Consider the following 24,015-nt stretch of genomic DNA (forward strand, 5'->3'; position numbering starts at 1 on the left):
CTCACCTGAGGCACGGGTTTCTTAAAAAAAAAAGAAGAAAGAAAAATAATACTCATGACAATACCTTTTCCATCACATGTGAAACGTGAATCCATCTAACCAAAATGTTTTTGTTTTTTTGTTCCTATAATAAATTAACTCAAAAGTTCTTTAATGACTTGGCAATTTTATTGTAGCGATGAGGGGCCCTTTTGTTTGGATGTTATTTATTGGTAAAGAATTGTTTTTAAATAATTCATGACTGTGGCGGAAGTCTTTTGATAACGTCACGAGTGACAGGTCCGTTTAGTGAGGAACATTGCTTGTTCCTCTGCCAAACTCATGCATTATGCATGCGTTTTTGGTCATGGAACATTTGGAGAGGCGGACTGATCATTTTCACTATACAAGCGAACACAACAGGGAGATAACAGATAAAAGAGCAGTCAAGTTTGGCACCCCCTTTCTCAATTCTTTATTTATTTACAAAACGTCTTTAGTTTTGTCTATGCTGCCAGACACATCCTGAAAGTAGTGATTAATTGTTAATTGACGTTGGCAATAGTTGAAACCGTGGCGGTCAAAAAGGGCCTGTCCGCCATTTTTGTTCTAATAATGCCTGCAGATCAAAAAGGAGGCGGCCTTTGTGTGAAAGCTTCATTAACGCCTGCGCCTCGCAAATTCATTTCCTGACATCTTAATCGCATTTTATTGAACAAACACGTGACGCGCAGGCAGATCGCCTTACAATCCCCAATTTCCGCACGCAACAACAGTGTCCTGAGCTATTAATTAATAGCCAACTCGCACCGAGGCTGCGTGTGTGTGTTGGCATTCAGGGGCAGGATCTAGACGCCAAATCTATTGAATTATTGATCGCCGGCCTCGCCAGTAATGGAGGAGACGGAACTGGGGAAACTGAACTGATCGTGGGAGCGTGCATTGTCCCACTCGGGAAGAGGCTCTCACAGGCCAAAACATTAGGAACACCTGCATACGGTATTGAGATCTAAAACAGGAGGGTATAGAACAGTACTATAGGAAACATACTCAGTATTACTCATCCATACCCATCTTGATAGAATCAGAACCATCTTTATTCGCCAAGCATGTAAAAACACAACAAATTTGTCTCTGGTAGTCAACTTTCCAAAGGCCGAAAAGTGACCAAAGCTACCGCAGGCCGGTATACTAAAAACAGCACTAATCAAGACACCGGTTAACAACATGGCGTCCGGGTACTTCGGCTTCCTATCACATTCCGAAACATACGTTTGATTCAATTTAAGACTAAAAGTCCCTGCGCTGAGTTTGGCGGAAGTACAGCGCCTTGCTCAAGGGTACATAGTTGGGAAGGAGACCAGCTAATTGCCAATAACAGATTTGAAAACCGACCCTTTGGTCTTAAAGCTTGCTGGGTTGGGGAATCTTTTTTCCCCCCAATCGGGTTGCATTTTAGTACTTTACATTTTGTACAGTGGAACCTCAGTTTTTGTGAATCCAGAAAGTCTAACTTGTACCAAACCCAAAGTAATATTTCCCATAGCAAATAATGAAAATCAAATTGATCCGTTACAGTCACCTGATTCTCAAAAATACATTTCCCAGAGAATAACTATAGTTTCCACATACAGTAATCAAAATAAATGACTGATAAAGTAGATAAATGTACATATTGGGTACAATGAACTCAAAGCAACTGCGCAACTACAGTCGGGTAAGTTGGCGCAATGCTGGCATAACACAGCCTGTCAAAAGTTGGACCTTCAAAAATAAAAGCACCTCAGTAACAATTTCACCACACTTTCTTTGGCGCCATGGTGGCATTTTTAAGCAGTCACATTTCAAACTATTATGTGCTTGTTTATTGAGCGAGATGGCAAAAAAAAGAAGCCATGGGGCCAAGAAAAGTGTAGTGAAACTGTGCTTTTATTTTGAAGGTGTGACTTTTGACAGGATGTTACGCCAACGTTGCCCCACTTTCTACTAAGTTTACTGTTAAGTTAAACATTGACAAAGAGAGTTACACTTAGTGACGACATAGCTTCACCTTTCAGTTTGCTAGCTTAATTCTAACACGCCATCTGATAGGCTTTATGCCCATTTGTCCAAAAGTGGAGTTGTATTTTTCCTCAATAAAATACACATTGCACTTTTGTAGGAATGCTGGAACGCATTAATGACATTTACATTGATTCCAATGGGAAAATATGATTTGAGTGTTTTGAGTTACAAGCGAGGTGATAAACAAGGGTACAGTTGGATTTTTATTTTTTTTAATTTTTTTAAGGGTTGGGTGCTTGGAGGTTTTAGCCGTTTTTTAGAATTGCATGGGCTGCATCAAATACTTTTGTGGGCCAAATATGCACACAGACTGCACAATCGATACCGACTTCCCCAAAAATGTACAAACAGCTGTACAATTCAACAGTGTTAGAGATTCTAAAAATCTAGCAAGTGTTTGGAACATCTTTTCTACTTTACCTCCCAGGACCCGTGTGAAGGCTTCTGCCGAGAAGGGAGGTGGACGCTATCAGGCCGCCCCAAGATGGGGTGCGGGAGTGGAGGGCCCTGGAGACAATGAGACGGGGACACACAAGTGCCCTGCTGATTAGACACACAGACGACCCCACTCTCCTCTCAACACACTCTTAAGATACACACACACACACACACCCAGTCTGACGGGAGCCAGCCAGGCTCTCACGGGCTTCTCGCTGTCTTTATTATAATCTCACATCGCCACCTTCGCCTTCATTCCTCGACATACATGCTTCACCGCCCTCCATTGTGCACAGAGGAGGACATGAGTAGTCAACTGCTGTAATCATTGCTTCTGAAAATGAATCAAATTCAACATTGGACAGTGCGCGCACACACACACACACACACACACACGCACTGGTGAGTCACAAACAGCACTCCATCCTTCATATCAACTGGTGCCGTCTTGTTGCTATATTTACCTCAGCACGGCCCCTGAGACAAATGCGCAATGTGCTCTCGTTTCCCCGCACTGGGCCCTTTTATTTATCAAATTAGAGCATGTTAAACACTCTCAGGCAGCCGCTCACACTGACAGCCAACCAGATTGCAAATACTGCATTTATCTGCGTTGAATGAATTTGCGAGGGGAGGTACACTCAACGGCCACTTCATTAGATATACGGACGCCATATAACAAATTGTACAGCAAATTCATTTAAAAATATGTATGGGTGTAGTTTGTAGTGGTGTAAAAGTGCATTGCACGTTTTGCCTAATATCTGAAATGCCCAGTTGTAAGAAAATTATGGTAGTATAGTATAGTATATCCAAATATTTTCATCATACTGTACAGTAATCTGCCATCTATTGTGGCACCAGTGCAATAAATTAAATACCTGATATACTGTAAAAAATATATATATTTAAATAAATACTCCCTAGGCATATTATTTTAAAAAAAATTGCATTTATGACACTTGCTTTTTTAAGGTCTTTAAACACACTTTAAATAATATAAATACATTCAAAAACATACTGGAAGCAAGCAAGAAGAAAAGATTATACAAAAGGTGTTTACAGGAAACAAATCCCAAACTATCCATCCATCCATTTTCTTGACCGCTTTTTCCTCACTAGGGTCGCGGGGGTGCTGGAGCCTATCCCAGCTGGCTTCGGGCAGTAGGCGGGGTACACCCTGAACTGGTTGCCAGCCAATCGCAGGGCACACAGAAACGAACAACCACACCTATGGACAATTTGAAGTGTTCAATTAACCTGCCATGCATGTCTTTGGAATGTGGGAGGAAACCGGAGTACCCGGTGAAAACCCACGCAAGCACGGGGAGAACATGCAAACGCCACCCAGGTAGGCCGAAGCCCGGACTCGATCTCACGTCCTCTGCACTGGGAGGCGGACGTGCTAACCAGTCAGCCACCGTGCTGCCCAAATCCCAAACTAATAAACTTTATTTATCTTACAATATAGATAAAAAATCCTGCCCAAAGGGCCAAAGATGTTCATTATGAAAATAACCTACAACCATTATTTTATGTAGGCATAAAATCCAGGATGATCCAAGAGTGAGACATTCAATAATCTTTCTAATCTCTTTAGCAAAAATGAGGTTCATCTTGAAACACTTCCTGTTTTCTTCTCTTCTTTCAAATTCACTCTGTTAAACACAATTGCGCGTTGCCCCTTTGGCCCAAAAGTGGAATTACACACCCAAACTAAAGAACAAAATTGAGTTATAACTGGACCCCCCCCCAAACCTACCAATAAAAAGAAACCTCACCTTTCAGAGTGGCCTTTTATTGTGGGCAGTCTACGGCACAGCTGTGCACTAATCATGGTGTCTAATCATCATTTTATGGCACACCTGTGAGGTGGGATGGATTATCTCGGCAAAGGAGAAGGGCTCACAATCACAGATTTAGTGAACAACATTTGAGCGAAATGGTGATATTGTGTATGTGGGAGAAGTTTTAGATTTTTGAGTTCATCTCATAAAAAAATGGGAGCGAAAACAAAAGTGTTGCTTATATTTTTGTCGCGTGTAGTTCAAATGTAGACAAGATGAACGCCATAGTGTTACACTTTGAATCACCTTTTATCGGTCTGAAAAAAAATGGTGTCGAACATCCCTACTTTTTTCCCCCAAACATTTATAAAAAAAAAAAAACGTTCTAAAGCTGGAATTGCAGTACTGAGATGCCGCAATATTTTTACTCAAGGTTATAATACCATCAAAATCTGATACTGGCCAACGCCTAATCAGTACTCAGAGCATTTTTGACACCAAGGAGCAATGTAGTTCTGCCACAATAAACATAAATAGCGATGGTGTGAATCAGAATTAAGCACGATGTACTTATAGGCTATAGCTATGTAATGGTCCAGCGTCCAGTGAGTGTACGTCTTGTACCGCACCAGAGATGACAGCCAATAGATACAAACCCGACTTCAAAGACATCAAAAGGAGCCAAAGTGCTGAAACTCCCTCCCGTAGCACTCAGGCGAGCAATTAGGACGCCGCATCTCCGCCTGTTATCACATGCGCGCGGGCCCGGGTGGCTGACCGCAGCACTCGGTGTGGGTTGCAGTCGGCGGAGGACTGCGGCATGCCGTATTTGATTTCAACCGTCGGATGAAAAGTGGGTGTTTGCGCAGTTTTGACCCCTACCGCGATTCGAGAGGCCCTCCAGCGGTGATTACGTGCAAAAAAATACAACAGCCGCTATCCCTGCCTTCACACTGTTTAAGTAGCACCAAACAGAGGTCAGAGGTGAATAACAAGTCTAATTGTTTCACTGTTTCCTGTTTTAGGTGCCCTAGAGGCAACCTATACATTTTTATGCACTTGCCACAATTTTTTTTTAATGTTATTCACTTCCAGTTGCGACTGGCTGGAGATAACATAATGTTCAGTATACCGAACTCTCTGCCCTCACACGACCATTACAGATTGGAGGGGGTATTCTTTCCATTTGGCCTTCTCTACTGTGGATACGGTGGAGGTTTAAAGTGCGGTCCAAATGAGACAAAGAGAGCGATGAGGGCTGTGCAGGAAACATTTGGCCTCACGAGCTGGTAAGAAGTACAGCGGAACCGCGTTTGTACACACACTCTTATGTTACAAAAAAAAGCCATTTGGAACACGCACCGCAGCGTGTGACTTGAGGCCGTCTGAAGTTTACAGAAACACATCATTTTGAAAAGACAACAAAACAGCAGAATATATTTACATGGCAGCGATCAAGTATCTTTTTAATGTGGTGGAAAAAGCAGGGCGGTCCCTCGCCATTGTGTGCACAGTGAAACACTTTTCAACAGAGAGATGCATGCGGCGCAGTGGTGAAGTGGTTAGCACGCCTGCCTCGCAGTTTTGAGGGTCAGGGTTAGAATCTCAGTTTGCATGTTCTTTCCAGGCTTGCGTGGCTTTTCTGACATTAATGTGACCTATATCCTGCACAACTCCAAAAACAAACAAACAGATATATAGCTGTTGCAAAAGTGTGCACACCCTCTTATCACCCTCAGGACGTGGCTGTGTTCAGAATTAACCAATCACATTCAAACACATGTTAAATGGTAGCTAGCACACACTTACCACCATTTAACGTAAATAAAGTTCAGATGTTCTAGTAGGCTTTTCGAAAGTCGAGCGATCATGTCAGAGCTTTCTGGAATGCAAACATGTTATAAAAATGTAAAAATAACTTTCATACGTGCAGAGAATTCACAAAAGCAACAGTAACATCACCCAACATTTTTGCGGGCGTTTTATGTGGAGCTGGAATGTATTAATGGCACTTCAATTCATTTCAATGGGAAAAGCTGATTTGAGATACGAGTGTTTTGACCTCTGGGCTGTTGGAGTTTTGTCATAATGGAAAATAAAGCCTTCGTTTTTCAGTAAGAGCATCAATCACCTGTGAACTGTAAATGTTACTCTCTTAACGCCGCTTGTCTTGCCATCGCCGTAAATCTATGTTTGTGCCATAGAAAAATCAATACATCTTATTTAGGTTTGAAAAAATATAACTGCGCTTGATATACGGTTGCAATTGACTTTTCCTGTCCTTTGCTCTCTAACTGCAGACAAGTGCCAGGATTTTATGAGACTTAAATATGTGCATTGACCAAACATTAGCTCTACTTAGTAATGAAAGCACCCACAACTATTGGCATGTGTCAACAGTTTATTATCATGATGAAGTAAAAGGAATTTGTGCCATGAAACCTCAAGGGCTGAGCTAAATCTGTGGGCACATTTCATGTGAACTGCTCTGCGGTGTCCACTTGAGTTTATATGGGGTCCAGTTACATGCAGATCAGACGGCTGGAATCTGTTATTGATTATTTTTTTCCTCATTTCCTGGCTGCTACAGTCTGTCTGTCCAATCTGCTCCTCAATTAGAATAGACAGAACAACTCTTTTTTTTTTTCCTTCAATGTACAAAGCTGACTACTAGGGACAAGGTTTTAAAATCCAGTAAAAATGCTGGGTTAGCGATTTAACAGTTAATTAAAAAATAATATTATTACATATTATATTACATATTATTAGTGACATTAATTTAATGTAATACTTATAAATATTATAATTGCATTAATTTAACATTATTTTAAATTATATTATTAATGACATTAATTTGATAATTAAATTAATAAAAATGCTGGGTTAGCGTTTGAATAGTTAATAAAAAAAATATTATATATTATTAATGACATTAATTTAATTTAATACTTATAAATATTATAATTATATTAATTTAATAATTATTTTATTTTAAATTATATTACTGTTATTATATATATATATAATAAAATAATTAATTTATAAATAACATTTACAATTTAATAGCCCTGATTAACCTTAACCCATTTGCTGGGTAGATGTGTATTTTTTGCACAAATTACTTTTACCCAGCAGATTGGGTTGAAGATTGGATTTGAAGAAGAGCTGAAGCTGGTCGGCATTTTTGGATAGTTTTGTGAATGGTAACGGTTGGGAAAACCCTTTACGCCATGGGCCTTATTTCCTAGACAAGCGCCTGTGCACTTCACGTAAAAACGGGCCCATCTTAATTTCTGTGCTGGGTCGGGTCAAGTCTAGTCTACCGTGTTTGGGACCCAGTTGCCCCTCGCTGGGCGTTCTGGCGGAAGAAGCAGCCCTGGCACATATGGCAATTTGTTGACAAACACGAGACTATAGATTTTAGACTCGCAAAAAGCAGGTCTAATTGGTGACGAGGTGGTCAACCCAATTTCAGTGGATTTAATCAAGGCGCAGGCAGATAGATACGGCTTAACCTGTTTAAACACACTTTGCATGCGCACGCCCCGCGAGTCAATTTTTGCTTCTGCAATGTTAAGGACTGTGTGCGCTTCGACTACCCTGGTTTGATTTATTTTTAATGGAAATGAGAGGAGCCGCTTCCACTGGCCCGAGTCTGCTACGTTCCATTTCACAACGGCTCAAAACATCATTATATATCTGTGCTTGTCAAGCAAAGTACTTATTTTAGTCATTTATGAGTTCTTTTAACTCTTTCGTACTTTCCTGCCTTCATAAGCATTCACTTATTTTTTCTTAAGCTGCCACCCTCTCCTTCCCAAGCCAAGCCATTCCCGACACAGTGAACAGCTGCTATCTTAATTCTAATTGCTCCTAATATTCTTTCCACATGAGCATCGCTTTATGAACATTTTTAGTAGTCATTAACGTCTCATACAAACATGGATGATGTACCATCAACAGATGGATGCAGTGTCTAATAAATAATCTAAGAAGTTTTCCTAGTGCATATCAATAGTTGTGTGAGCTAGTGGAATATATGATAAGAGTTGAAGAGCTTTCCATGTAATAGAATTTTAAAGCAGGAAAGTGCTCATGTTTTCCGAGTGCCTACTTTGGATTTCATTGATCCTGCCACTTGTGTCCCCTCACTGATACAGCAGTATTGACGGCGGCGCTAATTCATTCCTCAAGTCGGCGTTGTCCCCAGGCAGACAAACACGTTGCGCGCCCACGCTTTCATTACACGCTAATAAAGACTGTCCGTCAAGGTGCTGTGTAAGACGTTGGCCCGGGATGGGCATGTCGAGCTGAACCTGCAGTGGGCTCGCATGCGTTGGGGCGAGCCCACTGACGGGGAAGAATGCAACGTTTTAAGAACAGGCTGATGCAAATTGATGTCACGAGCTGAGAGAAGGGGCAGGCAGATATGCGAAGAGCTGACTGGGCTGCATTACAGGGCCAAGGAGGCATCGGAGGAGGCAGGACCCCCTTTAGTGGTGCCACCTTCTATTGGATTACACTGTTGGCTCCACTATTTGCCAACGTCTAATTAAATAGGCCTGTGTGAGCTTCCAACACTGCGGGGGAGGGTGTGTGTGAAGGACAGTATCTCATTGTGAAATGGGATGTAAAAATAGATCTCACAAGTTAGCCACTTGCTCACACTTGGCGACCTTCATTTTGGAATATGCCACGACTACATTTCCGTTTGATAGGCTGGTGAGAACAAAACGTGTTCTTTTAACTCATTGACTGCCATTGACGGCTATTGACGTCAAAAATTCATTTGAACAATTCTATTAGTTTAACATTTTTTCCACTTTTGTTAACAAGAGTATGAAAACCTAGAATTTTTTTTATTGTAAATTTAGAACGGATATACAATTTATGATTAACTATTGAAGTCAAGCGATCAATTACAATAAAAAAAATTAATTGCCTGACGCAATTAAATAAAAGATTATTAAAAATTAGGACCAAAAATTCATTTGAACAATTCTATTAGTTTAACATTTTTTCCACTTTTGTTAACAAGAGTATGAAAACCTAGAATTTTTTTATTGTAAATTTAGAACAGATATAAAATGTGTGATTAATAGTGAGTTAACTAGTGAAGTCATGTGATTAATTACGATTAAAAATTTTAATCGCATGACGTCCCTAATTTTTAATAATCTTTTCTTTCTTTTTTTTTTTTAAATCGTGTCAGGCGATTTAAATTTTTGATTAACTATTGAAGTCAAGCGACCAATTACAATAAAAAAAATTTAATCGCCTGACGCAATTTAAGAAAAGATTATTAAAAATTAGGAGCATCAGGCGATTAAAATGTTTAATCATAATTAATCGCATGACTTCACGAGCTAACTCACGATTAATCACAAATTTTATATCTGTTCTAAATGTACAATGAAAAATTCTAGGTTTTTATACTCTTGTTAACAAAAATGGAAAAAAAATGGTAAACTAATAGAAATAGTCCAAATGAATATTTGACGTCTATAACCGTCAATGGCAGTGAATGAGTTAATAATCAACATTTCTGTTGAGCGAGATGTACGCTTTGGTAATGTTTTTAGATATTGATTGTGAACTGTAGCAGATGAAAAATGGCACGATACTTGATCACTGATTTGATCAGAAGATGGATAAATATATCTATTAAAACAATTTGTATAGTTACTCTACAGTTGACACCTGCCATTGATATGTATTGAAAAAAACAAAACAAACTGCAACAATTAAAAAAAATACAGATAAGCACTAAATATAATATGTAATGTTTACAAAAATGTATGCCTAGTGAAAAAAGCTTATTTTGAATGAGAGATGTTAAAATTACATAAATAACACACAAATAGTAGCTAGTTCTTCTATTTGATGTATAAATAAAATGTTTTTCCAACTTTTTATCAGTCAAAAAATAAAAATATATGAATGCTGTTACTTTGTGGTTGGACGATCGAGGGCACGGAGGAGAACTTCTGCCTCCTAGCACAAAGGCTTTCCACTCACATGAAACGCAACAGCTTTTTTCGGATCACATATTCACTATGGCAGCAAAGAAAAATTCCGTTTTTAACAAGGGTGTTCGTCTTTTTCCGTAATTTCATGGATCTGATCAATGACATCATTGATCAATTGTGCAATTTATGACATTATAGTTGAGCACCAACTGAGGGTTTCTATAACTGTAGTGTGTTAGCGGAGTTATTAATAGGTAGTTGAACTTTGACCACTTGAACTAAACCAACCAAAAATGCACTTTTGAGATCAAGCCTGGGAGCCAATAGCTTGACTTTGGACTTCACTGGCTGCAGGGTGAGGATAAAGTGGAGCTAAGAAGGGCAGTGATGATACGAGCCGAGAGTGTGGTATGTTGGACAAGTTGTCTGAGATGAGTGTGTCAAAGAGCCAGCACTTTGTTGCTCTAAAGCATGTTTAAGAGACTGCTTCTTATCTTAATGATGACAGACATACCCTTTAAAAGGGTCACATGAATCACACAGTGTGCAACGTAGGAGAGTCTGAGGTCAGTTTGAGGAAGGGCAGTGTACGGGAACGTCTAAATAAGGTGCAAGATGCTGTAAATAAAGAGCTAATTAAAGTTTAATGATGTCATGGCACAATGCGGGAACCCGTGGGACCCTAACACGGGTTCATAGCATTGGCATAGCCTTGATTGACACCAGGTGAAAGATGGGAGCGTGTGTACAAGGTTGCAACTGACAGTTACCTGGAGGAAGACATGTTGTTGACATATTAGCCATAAAGTCAAGGTCATCAATCCTCTTGTTAAACATCTTCCCAGTCTCTTCATTCTTCTGGACACTGAAGTGCAGATGAAGCAATATAAATGAGTTGTGCAATAGAGGAACCTGAAATTGAAACTGGGGGGAAAAAAAACATTAAGGAAAATTGGTGTCTATTATTTCAAGTGGCCTGTCGTGGTTGCTCAGTACAATATAGTTGAAATTTACAGTAAGTCAAATGTAAATAATAAATAACAAGAGAATAAAATACATACTGCGAGTGGCAATGGTACGTCAAAAGTCAAGGTGACTGTTTAATAGGCTACAATAAATGAGCAAAATGAAAACTATTAACGTGCTAATCTTTTGAATAAACAGGAATCGAGCTAATGAAATTTAAAATCTAATTTAAATACTTCTATACTCAAAATGCAGTTTCTAACGTCGCTGTTTTAAGTCTGTAAGCGCCAGAATTAGCCGCAATTCACCACATGACCGGTAAGAGGCGCTGTGGCATCACCAACAGACATAGACTGGTCACATGATGTTTCCGTTTTGTGTTGTTTTCAACATTGATAAACAGACTTAACATAGACTAGATTAGAGCCATCTAAAACACACATCAATGTGGCGGCCATGTTGGTAGTGGCGTTGTTTCCACTAAAAGCAGTGCATGGACAAATGTGGCGGCCATGTTAGCAAGGCTGATTGTCCCATCAACAGCATGGACATTAGCTTAGCATCTCCATAAGCATTCAGCTCAAAGGAGTGTGTCGTGTTTACGTATTAAAATCTACGGTTGTTTTTTGTTTTGTTTTTAACACAGGTGCTATATATGTACACGTCTTTCGAACATGCTACTTATGGTACAGTACACTTTTTTTTTTTTTTTAGCATCTGATAGCAACAGCGTTAGTTAGCAAAAGCGCTAACATTGTGTCTAATAAAATACAACCAGATGCTGCCATTTATCATCCCTACATACTGGTTCAAGCTTTATATATACAAAGAAAGTGCTATACTGGGCATTTTTTGAAAAAAAAAGAAAAAAAGTACTGCATTGAATTTAAGTACTTCGATGTAACGGACAATTGACTCTCATGGCCGAGCCCTTCCCCCAATTAGTTAATTTAATTCAGGTATTTAGAACTGTTGGGAAAAAAATAATCCTTGAAATATTTATTCCAACTTAGACCAACAATTTAAATGTATACAAAGATGTTAAATGACAGAAACCATATTGTAATTTCCCCCCTGCTATGGAGTGCTGCGAGAACATTAGAGCGTGACTCAATTCACAGCTCCTTTAGCACTCAAATGAGATTTTACGAGGTGTAATTGTAAGCCGCGCGCCGCTGCTAACGTCAACACTTTTTCATATTAATCACGTTTGTTTACTTTATTGCCCAAAAGCCATCTCTCTTTCTCGAGTGGGCTGGATAAATACTGCGCGCCCTGCTCTCCGAGTGCTACGAAAGCGGTGATGCAAATGTAATACATCTTTATAAGATTTCCTTTGGGTGATATTTACAATCCCGACACTCACATCCACAGTGATTTTCACTCAGTACAATTGGAAATAATTGTGTGTGTGTACAGTAGAGGAGGATAACAGTAACATGCTGGAGAAGCAGAACTTCTCATAACAGCTCATTCAATTGGCTCCAGGGTGGAAACATGAAACAAGAAGCCGGCTTGCAGACCGCAGAGGGGCCGTGTCGTGCGTTTTCGGGGTGTTCCGTGGACACAGAGAGGAGACGGAAGCGGTGTTAAAACACATCCCCGTAGCACCATTATATAAGCATACATACGGGACGGCAAAAATGGAAGACGACACTTTAAATGACATTATTATAAAATGCAATACTCCTGGAATGATCCTTTATTAAATTACGCCCTATGATCCAAGATGAATTTCTCGCTTCCCTAATCCATCAAGAGGGGAATATTAAAAGATAGGCCTCCACTGGCATTAGACGCTCACTCCGTCTTGACTTTCATTATTCTGCATTAGGTGGCTGCTGGGGGAGAGCCTCTTAATGAGAATTACAATGATTCACTGGCCTCGGCCCCACTTCTGACAAGTCAAATATTAACTCCTCAGTCACAGCTGTCGGAATTAAAATACTTTGTAACGCCGGACGCGCTAAATTAAATTGGCCTTTTATGTTCCTTACACGGCTGACCCCCGTGGGGCCGGCTCGCCACTCACAGCGCCTTCCACGGTAGCGAGAGGGCGGCGGCAGTTCGCTCGCGCCGCTCTCACCAAAACAAATATGTCGATCTCGTGCGCGCCAACCTGTCATCTTCTCCGATTGGCCACCCTTCTCGTTACCAGAGTATGGCGGCCCTGAACACAGCAGCAAATAACTGAACAAAATGTTACTAGCATATACAAAAAAAAAAAAAAAAAAAAAAGACTAAACTAGAGCTGTAACTAACAATTACTTTGACAATTGATACATTTTTTGTCAATTAATCGATGAAATAGATTTTAAAAACAGGCCATTATTTAAAATTGACAGCGCAGAAACTGCAACATCATAAATTCATTATGATTCAGTTGCTGGTTTAGTCTGTAACGTCAGGAAAAAAAAAAAAGTGCAAAAATGTTGATTTCCAAAGGAAAAGCAGATCCTTGCAAGTGTTTTCTCTTTCCTCAGCACAAACAAGCAGTCTGCTTTCATAAGGACTACATAAATCTGACAATAGTTACTAATGAGAAGATTTGGCCTTTTTTTTTTTATGAATAATTGATTCTCAAAAATAATAGTTCATTTATTTGATATTTGATTAGTGATACACAACAGGAAATTTATAAATCCAAGCAGATAAAAAACGTGCAGTACACATATACATGCACGTACATACAAAAAAGACGGTCACAAGTGCTCAATAAGCTGCAGTAATACGATTACCCCCCCCCACAGAGGAAGAAGAATGTATGCCTGTGAGTTGTTATATTGTCTTGTAGTATATTTGTTGCTGTTCAAATATCCATGGCTGAAAGGTTTATAATGCAACAATATGGATGCTAGTTTTCTTAGCATGTCAATGGCATTTTGCATTATGGGTTAGCATTGTGATAGCGGACATAAATAAGACAAAGTGAATGTGTTTTTGTTTTTTAAATACATAACATGTCATTTTCTTAGTTTCACGTTTATTTTTACAGTAAACATCAACTGGAAACGACAATAAACAACTTCAACCCTATTTTCTGAACAACTGTTCACTGCCAAGCTGCCTGTTGTGAAGTTAGCTTATACCATAGCTAATTGTTCAAACTCAAATTTTAGCTTGCAACACAAGACACCAGTAACCAATGCAAGATCTCTGCCCTTATTTTGGATAGGGCTGAATGATTATGGAATTTTTTCCCCCTAAAAATTGCGATTGTGATATCATTGGCGAATGTTTTTTTTCAAGGTCCTTTTAAATGAATTTCTTACCCGATAAAAAAGTTAATTATAATAAGCAATATCAGATCTATTATAGATTACAGGATCTTAAGATAAAGGCTAATGAAGCCTTAATATCACAATATTTTTCTACTACAACTTTTTTTCTCTTAAAAAAGTCAGTAAGATGGGGGCTTTAGGACCCAGATGCGGGAAGGCAGAGCAAGGAGGCAGAGGTGCAGTCCAAAAAGAGGTTTTCATTTCTAATCAAAAAGCTAACTTCAAAGAACAAAATAAACTGAACTAACAAAACATGAAGCTAAACATGACAAAACAACTTAGGCAAAACTAACAACATGACATGGATCCTGATAAGGCAAAAAGGTCAGCGTGACGTAGCGAAAGACTTACGACAGTGGCAACAATGAACCGACACAAACAGGGGGGAGACAACCGACTAAATACACCAACACTAATGACATAACAAGACACACCTGGCTGAGGGCACTGATTGGATGACACATGAGGGTAATGGGGAAAGGTGGACACAATCAGGGATCAGGGTTGACACAGACGCCACACAAGGAAGGGCAAGTGACCTGAAACGAGAGGAGTCAGACTTTTCACAATAAAACAGGAAGTGACAAGACAAGGGGAAAACACAAGGAAAACAGAAGCTAAACATGACAGGGACTAAACAAGACTGAAAATAAACATGACAACTAGATACTAGATGTAGTCTTGTTCGAGACACATCAGTTGACATCAACACTTTAATTGTACATGTGCGGCACACATCTGTTGTCGAGCAGATACTCAGTTTACAAAATGAGCCACGCAGCCGAAAAGTACAACACATAAGACACAACGGTGAAGTTTTGTTTTAAAACCAAGATCAAACAGATTAACATGTTAGACACTCGTCTCGAGGTCTCATGAGACAAAAAAAAAAAAAACGCACGTGCACTTATGGCGCCAGGTTTTAGTTACAGCTGTGACGTTCCTGCTCCCTTCACCTGCTCTGTTTCAATGAACATTTAAAATCGCTGATTTCATGATTAATAATCACATTTTGTCAAATTGCGATTTAATTGCAAATGCAATTAATCGTTCAGCCCTAATTTCGGACTTTTTTTTTTTTTATCTGATCGTTCTACAACCAGATGGGAGCGTCCAATCGTTTCTTGTTTCCAGTGGAAAAGCTTAATTTTCCATCTATGCCCATCTTAAGTCGGGTAAACTTCCAGTTTAGATCTGAATTTAGGCTTGTGCATCACTCCGGCCCTGAGGTCATGAACATGAGCGGAGAGCTCCTCTCCCCGTTCCTCGGCATCTTTTACTTTTCCCCCGCCAGCATTTTTTACTCCGCTGGTGTTGCCAGCGCGGCGGCGAATCCCTCAACTGCACCGTTTTGAGCTCCTTACCAACAAACCATCGATTTCGCCGGGAAGCGAGAGTGAGCAGGGAAAAAAACATAACTGGCAGTGACCCCTCAGTCTGAGTGTCTTTTACTCGAAATCACTGTATTAAACACAAACAAACAAACAAAAAATATTTATATATAAAACACACACAGATAGAGTTGCCCCGGGACATGTCACCTCTCCCCTTTCAAAAGTCAAGTGAATGAATAAAGAAGTGGATGGGCCTGATAAAGAAAGACAAAAACAGCCAAATGGAAGACAGTGGAGGATTAATTCAGTGGGCAGATGGGTCCCGGTGTCAATTTATGCTATTCTGATCCACTCCACTGAAACCAGAGCCTCAGCCCAGCCCCAAACAAGCCACCTTTGACCCTCATGACAGACACGATACAGCTACTCCGTATTCATGCGCACTTTATTTGGACTAAAACCACTGCTCAGGCCCGACTTCACAACTCTGCAGCTTAGGTCACACCATTAGCATAAAGAAGTATACATAAGTCATGCAGCGGGCCCACTTTTCTTAGCCTGCTGCATTTGTGCTAGTTGCTACGTTTTAAATCTAATTTATAAAATTAAAAACATGTTTGACCCAGGGTTAGCATAAAGGTTATTAATTACCACCAAGAAAGTAATTACTTCCCGTTCAAAGCTGCATTCCGTTTGGTGCGGAATGAATCGCACGGTTGCCTTTGGGGGGGTGAAGAGAAAAAAAAAGAATCCCCTTATTATGTAAGCCATTTGAATTAAGCACCATTCTGACCTTAAGATTGAATATCCAACATTTTCATGGATCTCATTATGTGCTCATAATTAGCTTCAAGTGTGAGGAGTACATTTGAGCGCTTGTATTAAAATGGATTGAAATGCTCCTGCAGGGATGCGCATAAACGGCCCCATTACGGCGCCGGCGGTCTTGGGAGTGGGCCGTGATTTAGAGGGCACATGCGGCGGAACATCAGTCACTATTTTAGCGTTAAATAAGCGGCGTGAAGGACTGTTAACGCCACTTGCTTAAGCTCTCATTCATCAGTGCGCTCCGGCTTGTCAATACAAGCGGCGGCTCGCAATCAAACAACCATTAAGAGCAAACGGCGTCCCGATAAAGGAGATTCCCTTATTGAGGTAATCACTGGCGAGCACGGCGCTCTCGTTTTGTGGCGTATATTCAATGGAGGCAACGTCTGCAATTAAAAGCGCGTGGAGACAGATCATCGTTTGAGGATGCCCTTTGCAGTTATGCAAATTGATGGCCGGTGAAAATATAATGTGTCATTAGCTCCAAAAGTTCTGATACAGAGCCGGCTGGTGTGACATTGGCCTTTTTAAAAGACCATCACATTGTCCATATTGATCAGTTATTCCAATGTCTTTCACAGGGAATCTTCAGAACCTCCATTCTTCTCCACATGCCTCCACCGCCAGTCCAGCTATTCCCCCTATTGATCCCTGGCGGCGGGTGATTGGTCGAGCCGTAATTTGAGACGGACATTGACGGATGAGTGCAAACTGTTTTTCTTGGGCTGGGGGGGGGGGGGGGCTGATGATGAAGTCATAATGTGAGTGACATGGTCAGACGGGGACCACAGCGCAATAGCGCAAACCTTTAGAGAGAACGAGGAGAGGGGGTCGGTCAGGATGGTCATCGGTGGTCACAACGGTGTACACAATTGCGCAACCACATGATTTTAGTTGCTTATTTTTCTGCCCCTTCTCAAAAAGTGTTGTAGGCTACACGTTACTGTAGGTCCTAGTTAGGGTGGAAAAACATTTTAAATGCAAAAGAAAAGCTACAGACAAAAAACGCAAAAAGGATTAGAACAGGGGTGTGCATACTTTTTAAATACACTCTAGTTAAAGCCAAAAAAAAAAGTGGAGGACACGAGTGGATTCTTGAGTTTGTTGACAATGAAGAAAGACACGTTGTGAGAAATCTAAAACGAGAAGACATGAACAGCTCGATAATCAAAAAAAAAAAAAAAAAAAAAAAAAGTACTATGGGAGTCTATTGATCAGCGCAATTAGGAGTTAGCATGACAACTATTGAGAATATAACACAGAGAAAGATAACGGTAACGTACGTGATAATAAAATCAAGGAATGTGTGGTCGTATACAACCACAAGACCATTCTTCAATTTAAAAAAATATATATTTTTCTTCATGAAACTGTATAGGTACCGTGAAGGTTTTTTTTGGGGCCATGTTGAGATCTCAAGTGCGGTTTCTAAGACACAAATTCTGAATGTGATCCAGCAAAAAGTCTGTACTGTTTTCAGCGCACGGAATAAAAAGGTTGTGGACAAACGCACCATATTGATGACAGTGTATATATATATATATTTTTTTTTTTTTTTTGGGGGGGGGGGGGCAATAATATGTTCTATGCAGCCCCATTAGTCTAAATATGGTATTCTGGTTAATATTGCATTAATGGAATATGAGTTAAGTAGCACAATCCAGCAGTTTTTATCCATCTCGGGGGGGCGGCCATTTTGCCACTTGCTGTTGACTGAAGATGACATCAATGTTGCTCAGGTCTCAGGTAACAACCAATCACAGCTCAGCTTTAGAAAGCAGGTGAGCTGTTCGTTGCCTGAGCCTTGAGCAACTGTAATGTTATCTTGAGTCAGCAAGTGGCAAAATGGCCGCCCCCTGAAATGGATAAAAATAGCTGGATTTTGCGTCATAACTCATATTCCAAGAATGTAATATTAATCAGAATGTCATGTTTAGACTAGTGAGGTCACATATATATTATTATCAAAAAATGTTTAAGGTTGGCCCCCCCTAATTTTATGATCCAACTTCCTGTACTCACGTCGTGGCCAGCAATAGTAGATTTTGCATGCTAGCCACATATTCCGTATCAAGTTGATTCTCAGCACCATTTGTGATTACAGCCTGGCGTCAGGTTTTAGCAGCATCTCTGTCGGTGTAATTGCATGCATATTGGGTTTTAATAAAAGTGTCGAATATCATCACGCGGCGAACACAGTGATCACCAGGCCGCTTCCACTGTTTGACAAGTCAATCTTTCATCGCCGCTTTCTGCGCTAATGCTATTATGCACGCACACACAGGAAAAGGCAAGCTAGACGCTAGATTTAGAAATAAAATGTGCTTTTTTTTTTTTTTTTTTTTTTTTAATACTTGTGTTCTTTTCCCTCCCTTACTGCATGTTTCTGATGATTTAATAATGCAGGCAACGCGCGATCACATGTTGTTGGAAAAAAACGGGGACATTTTGATTAATATTTTCCATTTATTTACCGCGCTTTGAGCTAAAATTAGAAGGCCACCTCTTCCCCAGGCAGGACAGCAGTGACTTTGGTTTCTCAGCCAGGCCAGTGCAACACACACAAACCTACACACACACACACAGGTTGCAGGGAGGGTAGGAAGGGAGGGGGGGGGGGGGGCTGGCTCGGGAGTAATTTCAGCGGATTGTGAGCGGACAGTAGCTCCGCTGGGAGAGCTGGCAATCATGGGGGAAACAATGTTTACATCGATCAGCTGTCAGGAAGATTTATGGCCTCATTTTGCTGTAATGGAGAATTAGTGGGGAGATTATCAGCGACTCAACACCGCCGCTTGTTACCCGTGTCCAGGCCTGGCAATTTGTCTCTCCCCAGGAGCGGCCCAAACACTTGTGACAGCACCGGCGCTTTGCCCTAATTCAATCAAGAGAAAATGTTGGAATTAATTTGTTACAAGAAAATTTAAATATCTTCCAGTTCAACAGTGGCCTATAGCCACCTGAGAAACAGATACGGGCAGGGGGGGGGGGGGGAGAAAAGGGAGAAGGGGAGAGAAAGCGACTGATTTATTGTGCTGGGCAAGTTATTGATCCAGTTCGATCGAGGCCTGCGCGCAGAGGGTTTAATGTGTAATAATTTCCAATTTAAAGCTCCTTCTCAAGATCACGGCTGTAAGGAGAAGACAGGCCGGGGCCGCGTCGCCGGCCTGCTGCTAAGGCTTAGCCATACAAAACACAAATGGCTTCATCTGCTGGCATCTGCTATTTGACAGTTACAGTGAGGAGTAGGGATGAACAATTAATCAAATTCAAATCTACGTCACAATGTAGTACAATTAAAAGTCCAATTTGCAAACGCTACAGTTGGGGGGGGGCGTTTGGTCAGCTAGCCTGGTAGGCTTCATTTTTGTATATACCGTTTGTACAGTATATTTCCTTTTTTTTAATTATATCGTGTCTAGATAAATTCAGTTCTTAAGAAGTGCAGACCACATATATCATGAAACATGAAAATTGGAGGTTATAAAGCCACAGATTTGTCTGCGTTATTGTTGTAATCCAAGTTCACAGCCTCCATCTAGCTCTTGTCACCAAGTTTATCATAGTTTTAGAATTTTCATTATCGTTAATTTGTTATTTCATTTTGAGTATCCTTTATTCCAATTTTTGTTTGAATTAGTCTTCAGAGCAGGTTTGTTAGTTTTTGTTTTTTTCGAAAATGATGCATTTTAGCTTTGTTTTTATTAGTTTTATTTTGTTACACAAAATGAAAAAAAGAAGAAAAAAATTTAAAATAAAAATAAATATATATATTTTTTCATTTTGGGCATTTCTTGTGTGCAAGTTTTTAAAAAACCCATCAAGTATTGTGTATGGTGTAACTTAAAAAAAATAATATTTTTTTTAAAACAATCATCCGCAAATCAAATACAGGTATGTCTTAAAATGGTCTCCCTTTCCATCCTATTTGCCAAGTTGCCAACTTCCAAAGTGGACTTTGTCATGATGAGGGATGGTGGAACCAAATGCAGGGAAACAGGAATAAAGTGCAATGCGTGGTACTTTTATAAACCATAGGGAGGAAGGTGAGCGGACAACCATGACTGGACGGGACACGAGTAGACTGGTCGCTATGACTGGAACGAGCGTGACGTGACAGGACCTGATTTACCTTGACTTGATTTAACTTGCCGTGGAGTGGCGACGACTTGGCCGGCGTTATGGTTTCTTGGCTGTGACGGGGACGACTTGGCTGTGACGAACACGTCTTGGCTGTGACGAACACGTCTTGGCTGTGACGAGGACGACTTGGCTGTGGCGATGACTTGACACACGAACTTCCACACATAACATAGACAATGCACCCACACCGACTGGACAAACACAACAGACACCAATAACAATACGCCAACACTAATGAGACACACCTGTGGAAGGGAAGACACACAGGTGGGCGTGGTTAGACATAACGAGACATGGGAAGAAACCAGGAACACAAGGCAAAAAAAAAAAAACAGCTTTAAACAAAAACCCCAATCTCCACATAACCGAAACATGGCATATTTGTGACTTGAATTCTTGTTGCGAAGAATTAATCCCAGTTGTACAGTGTATTATATTATTTTTTATGATTATTTGTTTCATGTTAACCAAAAAATGAGAGCACTTCTTACCTAGAGTCACGTTTCAGGCTGAGTTAAGTTACAAAATCAGGAGCAAGTTCATCTGGTGCCTTTTTTTTTTTTTATCAGCTGCTGCTGCTGCTAGATGACGTCGCTTCGAGGCGACACACAAAAAGGACCAAAACTTCCTTCCTTCTTGCCAAACACGCTGAACATTTCAAAAAACATAATGCCCATTTTATTTATATGTTGCAAAAGCAGCGATTTATCAACATGTTGGAAGCTTTTGACCCAAGGTATCCATTTCCAAGCCATGCAGGTTAATTTGAACATGTTCAATTAATTTATTAAGGCTCATGTTTTCAGTATCTTCTCAGGGTGGTTCCTTCCGGCGTACGCTGGCTACACAATCACCCCTAACGCACCGACTTGCTCGACCTCAGCCTTTCCGCTGGCACCCTGAGGACTGCTGTCAGCGTGTTGACCTATTATTGATCAAGCCACCCGCCGGCCGCTAAGCAGTCCTCAATGAGAACAGGCCTAGAAGGTTAACCGAAGACAGCCAGACAGCAAGATAAGCATCGCACGTAGTGGTCACATGACACGGGGGCATGTTCCTGACACCATGCTGGATTTGATTTCGTGCAACATTTAGAGGTGAGATGAGGCCAAGACAGATTATGTTGCGTGAAAATAGACCAGTGAGAATAATTTATTCCGAATATATTTGCATTTCCTCTGCATCTACACTGTGTATACACTAAATTGCAATGACCTTAATCACAACTGCACTGTATCATTTTGAGGATGGATTCTTATATTTCCTGAGTCCAATATTTAAGGACTCTTAAGTAGTTTAAGGGAACCAAAATATGACTAAAAACATTGAGAAAAAATTTATACAGATGCAACATTTCTGGAGCTTTCTCTACAAAGCATTACATGCCAGCTGCTTTGTCCACGAAAGGCACACCTGGCAAATAGGCGATGCCAAGGAGTGGGCAGAAAGCACACACACTACCGTTCTAGCTCTACTTTTGGTGGTTCGGTGTCTCACCAGCAGCCAATCGACAAATCAACAAATAAATGCCCCACTTGCTCTTTCGCTTCCTCCAACCCACTTAAACACAAGAAGACCTGGCATTTATTCACCTGTGTCTTTTACGCAGAAGTGTGATAGTGCTGCAAGTGTGTACATGCTAAAAAAAATAATAAAATGCGGGCACAACCCACTGTGTGGGTAGTTGAGGATTTTGAGCAGATTGGGTTACTGGGTTAGTTGAGAATTGGATTTGGGCGGGCTGAAAAGCTGAAGTTGGTCGCCGTTTTGGACACAGTATAGTTCAAAAGCCTGAACTTGTTCATATTTTGGGTGACTACTTTAGATTTTTTTTTTAATGAGGAATTAAAGTAAAAACTGTCCTTAATGTGCAATCACAAATATATGAAACTAGCTATCACTGCAGCTATGTCCCTTCATCACTGCCGGCCCAGTTCAAAAGGAGCTTTGACTACAGCCATCAATGGCAGTGAGCTAAACGCTTGTCTTGTCTTTAGGTGTCCATAAAGCAACTGCAACTTTAGAGTGATCCCCAAGACAACTTCATCAACTTTCTTTGCCACACACTGTAATGCAAGGGGTCTACAACATGCGGCTCTGGAGCCATATGTGGCTCTTAAGTCTCTCTTCTGTGGCTCCCTGTGGATCTCTCAAAAATAAAAAAATAAAAATTGTAGAAATTCATTTTTATTTAATTTTATTTTTTTTAGATAAAATATTCTATAAATGGACTAATGATTAGAAAAAAAAAAAAATATATATATATTTTTAAATGTCAGAGTCCAAATTTTTATGTTGCCAGAAAAGGAAAGTTGAAAGGTAGCTTTAAAATGACCTTAAAATGTCCAAAAAGTGACCATAAAATGTCCAAAAAGATATAAAAGCACAAAATGACCATAAAATGTCTATAAAATTGCTAAAAAATATCACAGAATTGAATTTAAAAAAGGCAGAAAATAAAATATTTAAAAAGTAACTATAAAATAAGCAAAAACAAAAGTAGAAATCCTGAAAATTACCATAAAATGTCCACCAAATTGCCAAAATAGTCAGAAAATGTATTTAAGTAAAGGCAGAAATTTTTCATGCTCAAATGTATTGCGGCTTTTTTTATTTTTATTTATTTGGCTTAAAATGGCTCTTTACACAGGAAAGGTTGCTGACCCCTGCTCTAATGCCTAAAAGGACTACTAACAAACAATAACTTACCAACTTACCAAGGAATCCAGATTTTATGTATCGGTGACTACTCAAGATTGGAGTAGTTGCACTAGTATGTTGAAATTTGCTGGCAATCGTAGCTGTTAGCCTCACACCCTGACCTATTCAAGCCACATTTCCTCTCCTCCCTCCTCCATGCAGCTTTGTTTATTAACATCTCAAGGCATTTCCCAATTAAACTCTGATTTCTAATTCCTCTAGCCTACAAGACGCTGTCTGTTCCCAACCGCTGACGTTTGTGTGAAACGCTTTTTACAAATTACCAAACAGGCGGGCTCTTATTAAAAAAAAAAAAAAAAAAAAAAAAAAAAATCTGATGCGTACACATTAGCATGAGTTAATTGATGCCTAATTACTTTCTGCTGCCATGCATAAATTTGGGCTGCCTTCCCTCTCTGCGCCACAAGAGACCTGAGACGAGGGCGATGATTTCCAGGCTTGCCATAAATAAATGAATAAACATCGGGACGGGCTAGAGAGAAGCTGGTCTCACAGAGTTGCCAGG

At 40.1% G+C, this 24,015-nt stretch overlaps 1 protein-coding gene across 11 annotated transcripts in view; it reads right to left on the minus strand.

The window, feature by feature from the left end:
- The window catches only part of LOC144051954 (uncharacterized), a 114,698-nt gene that overhangs the window by 7,289 nt on the left and 83,394 nt on the right, over positions 1-24,015 (minus strand). Inside the window, exons 3-7 of one of the 11 annotated variants that reach the window (XR_013294077.1) lie at positions 20,799-21,034; positions 11,008-11,102; positions 6,078-6,150; positions 2,656-2,762; positions 2,464-2,550 (exon numbers count right to left, since the gene is read on the minus strand). Coding sequence is in view for 3 of the 11 variants with exons in the window: in XM_077565605.1 (XP_077421731.1) it covers positions 2,464-2,550; positions 11,008-11,102; positions 20,799-21,034 (418 nt within the window). In the remaining 8 variants the exon portion in view is untranslated. Of the gene's footprint in view, positions 1-2,463; positions 2,551-2,655; positions 2,816-3,578; positions 3,713-5,707; positions 6,151-6,717; positions 6,873-10,794; positions 10,856-11,007; positions 11,103-20,778; positions 21,035-24,015 lie in introns of those variants that run through there. The other 10 variants (XR_013294076.1, XR_013294079.1, XR_013294080.1 and 7 more) reach the window with 10 other exon arrangements.

This window comes from Vanacampus margaritifer, chromosome 5 (assembly GCF_051991255.1).
Source record: "Vanacampus margaritifer isolate UIUO_Vmar chromosome 5, RoL_Vmar_1.0, whole genome shotgun sequence".
Classification (NCBI taxonomy): Eukaryota; Metazoa; Chordata; class Actinopteri; order Syngnathiformes; family Syngnathidae; genus Vanacampus; species Vanacampus margaritifer.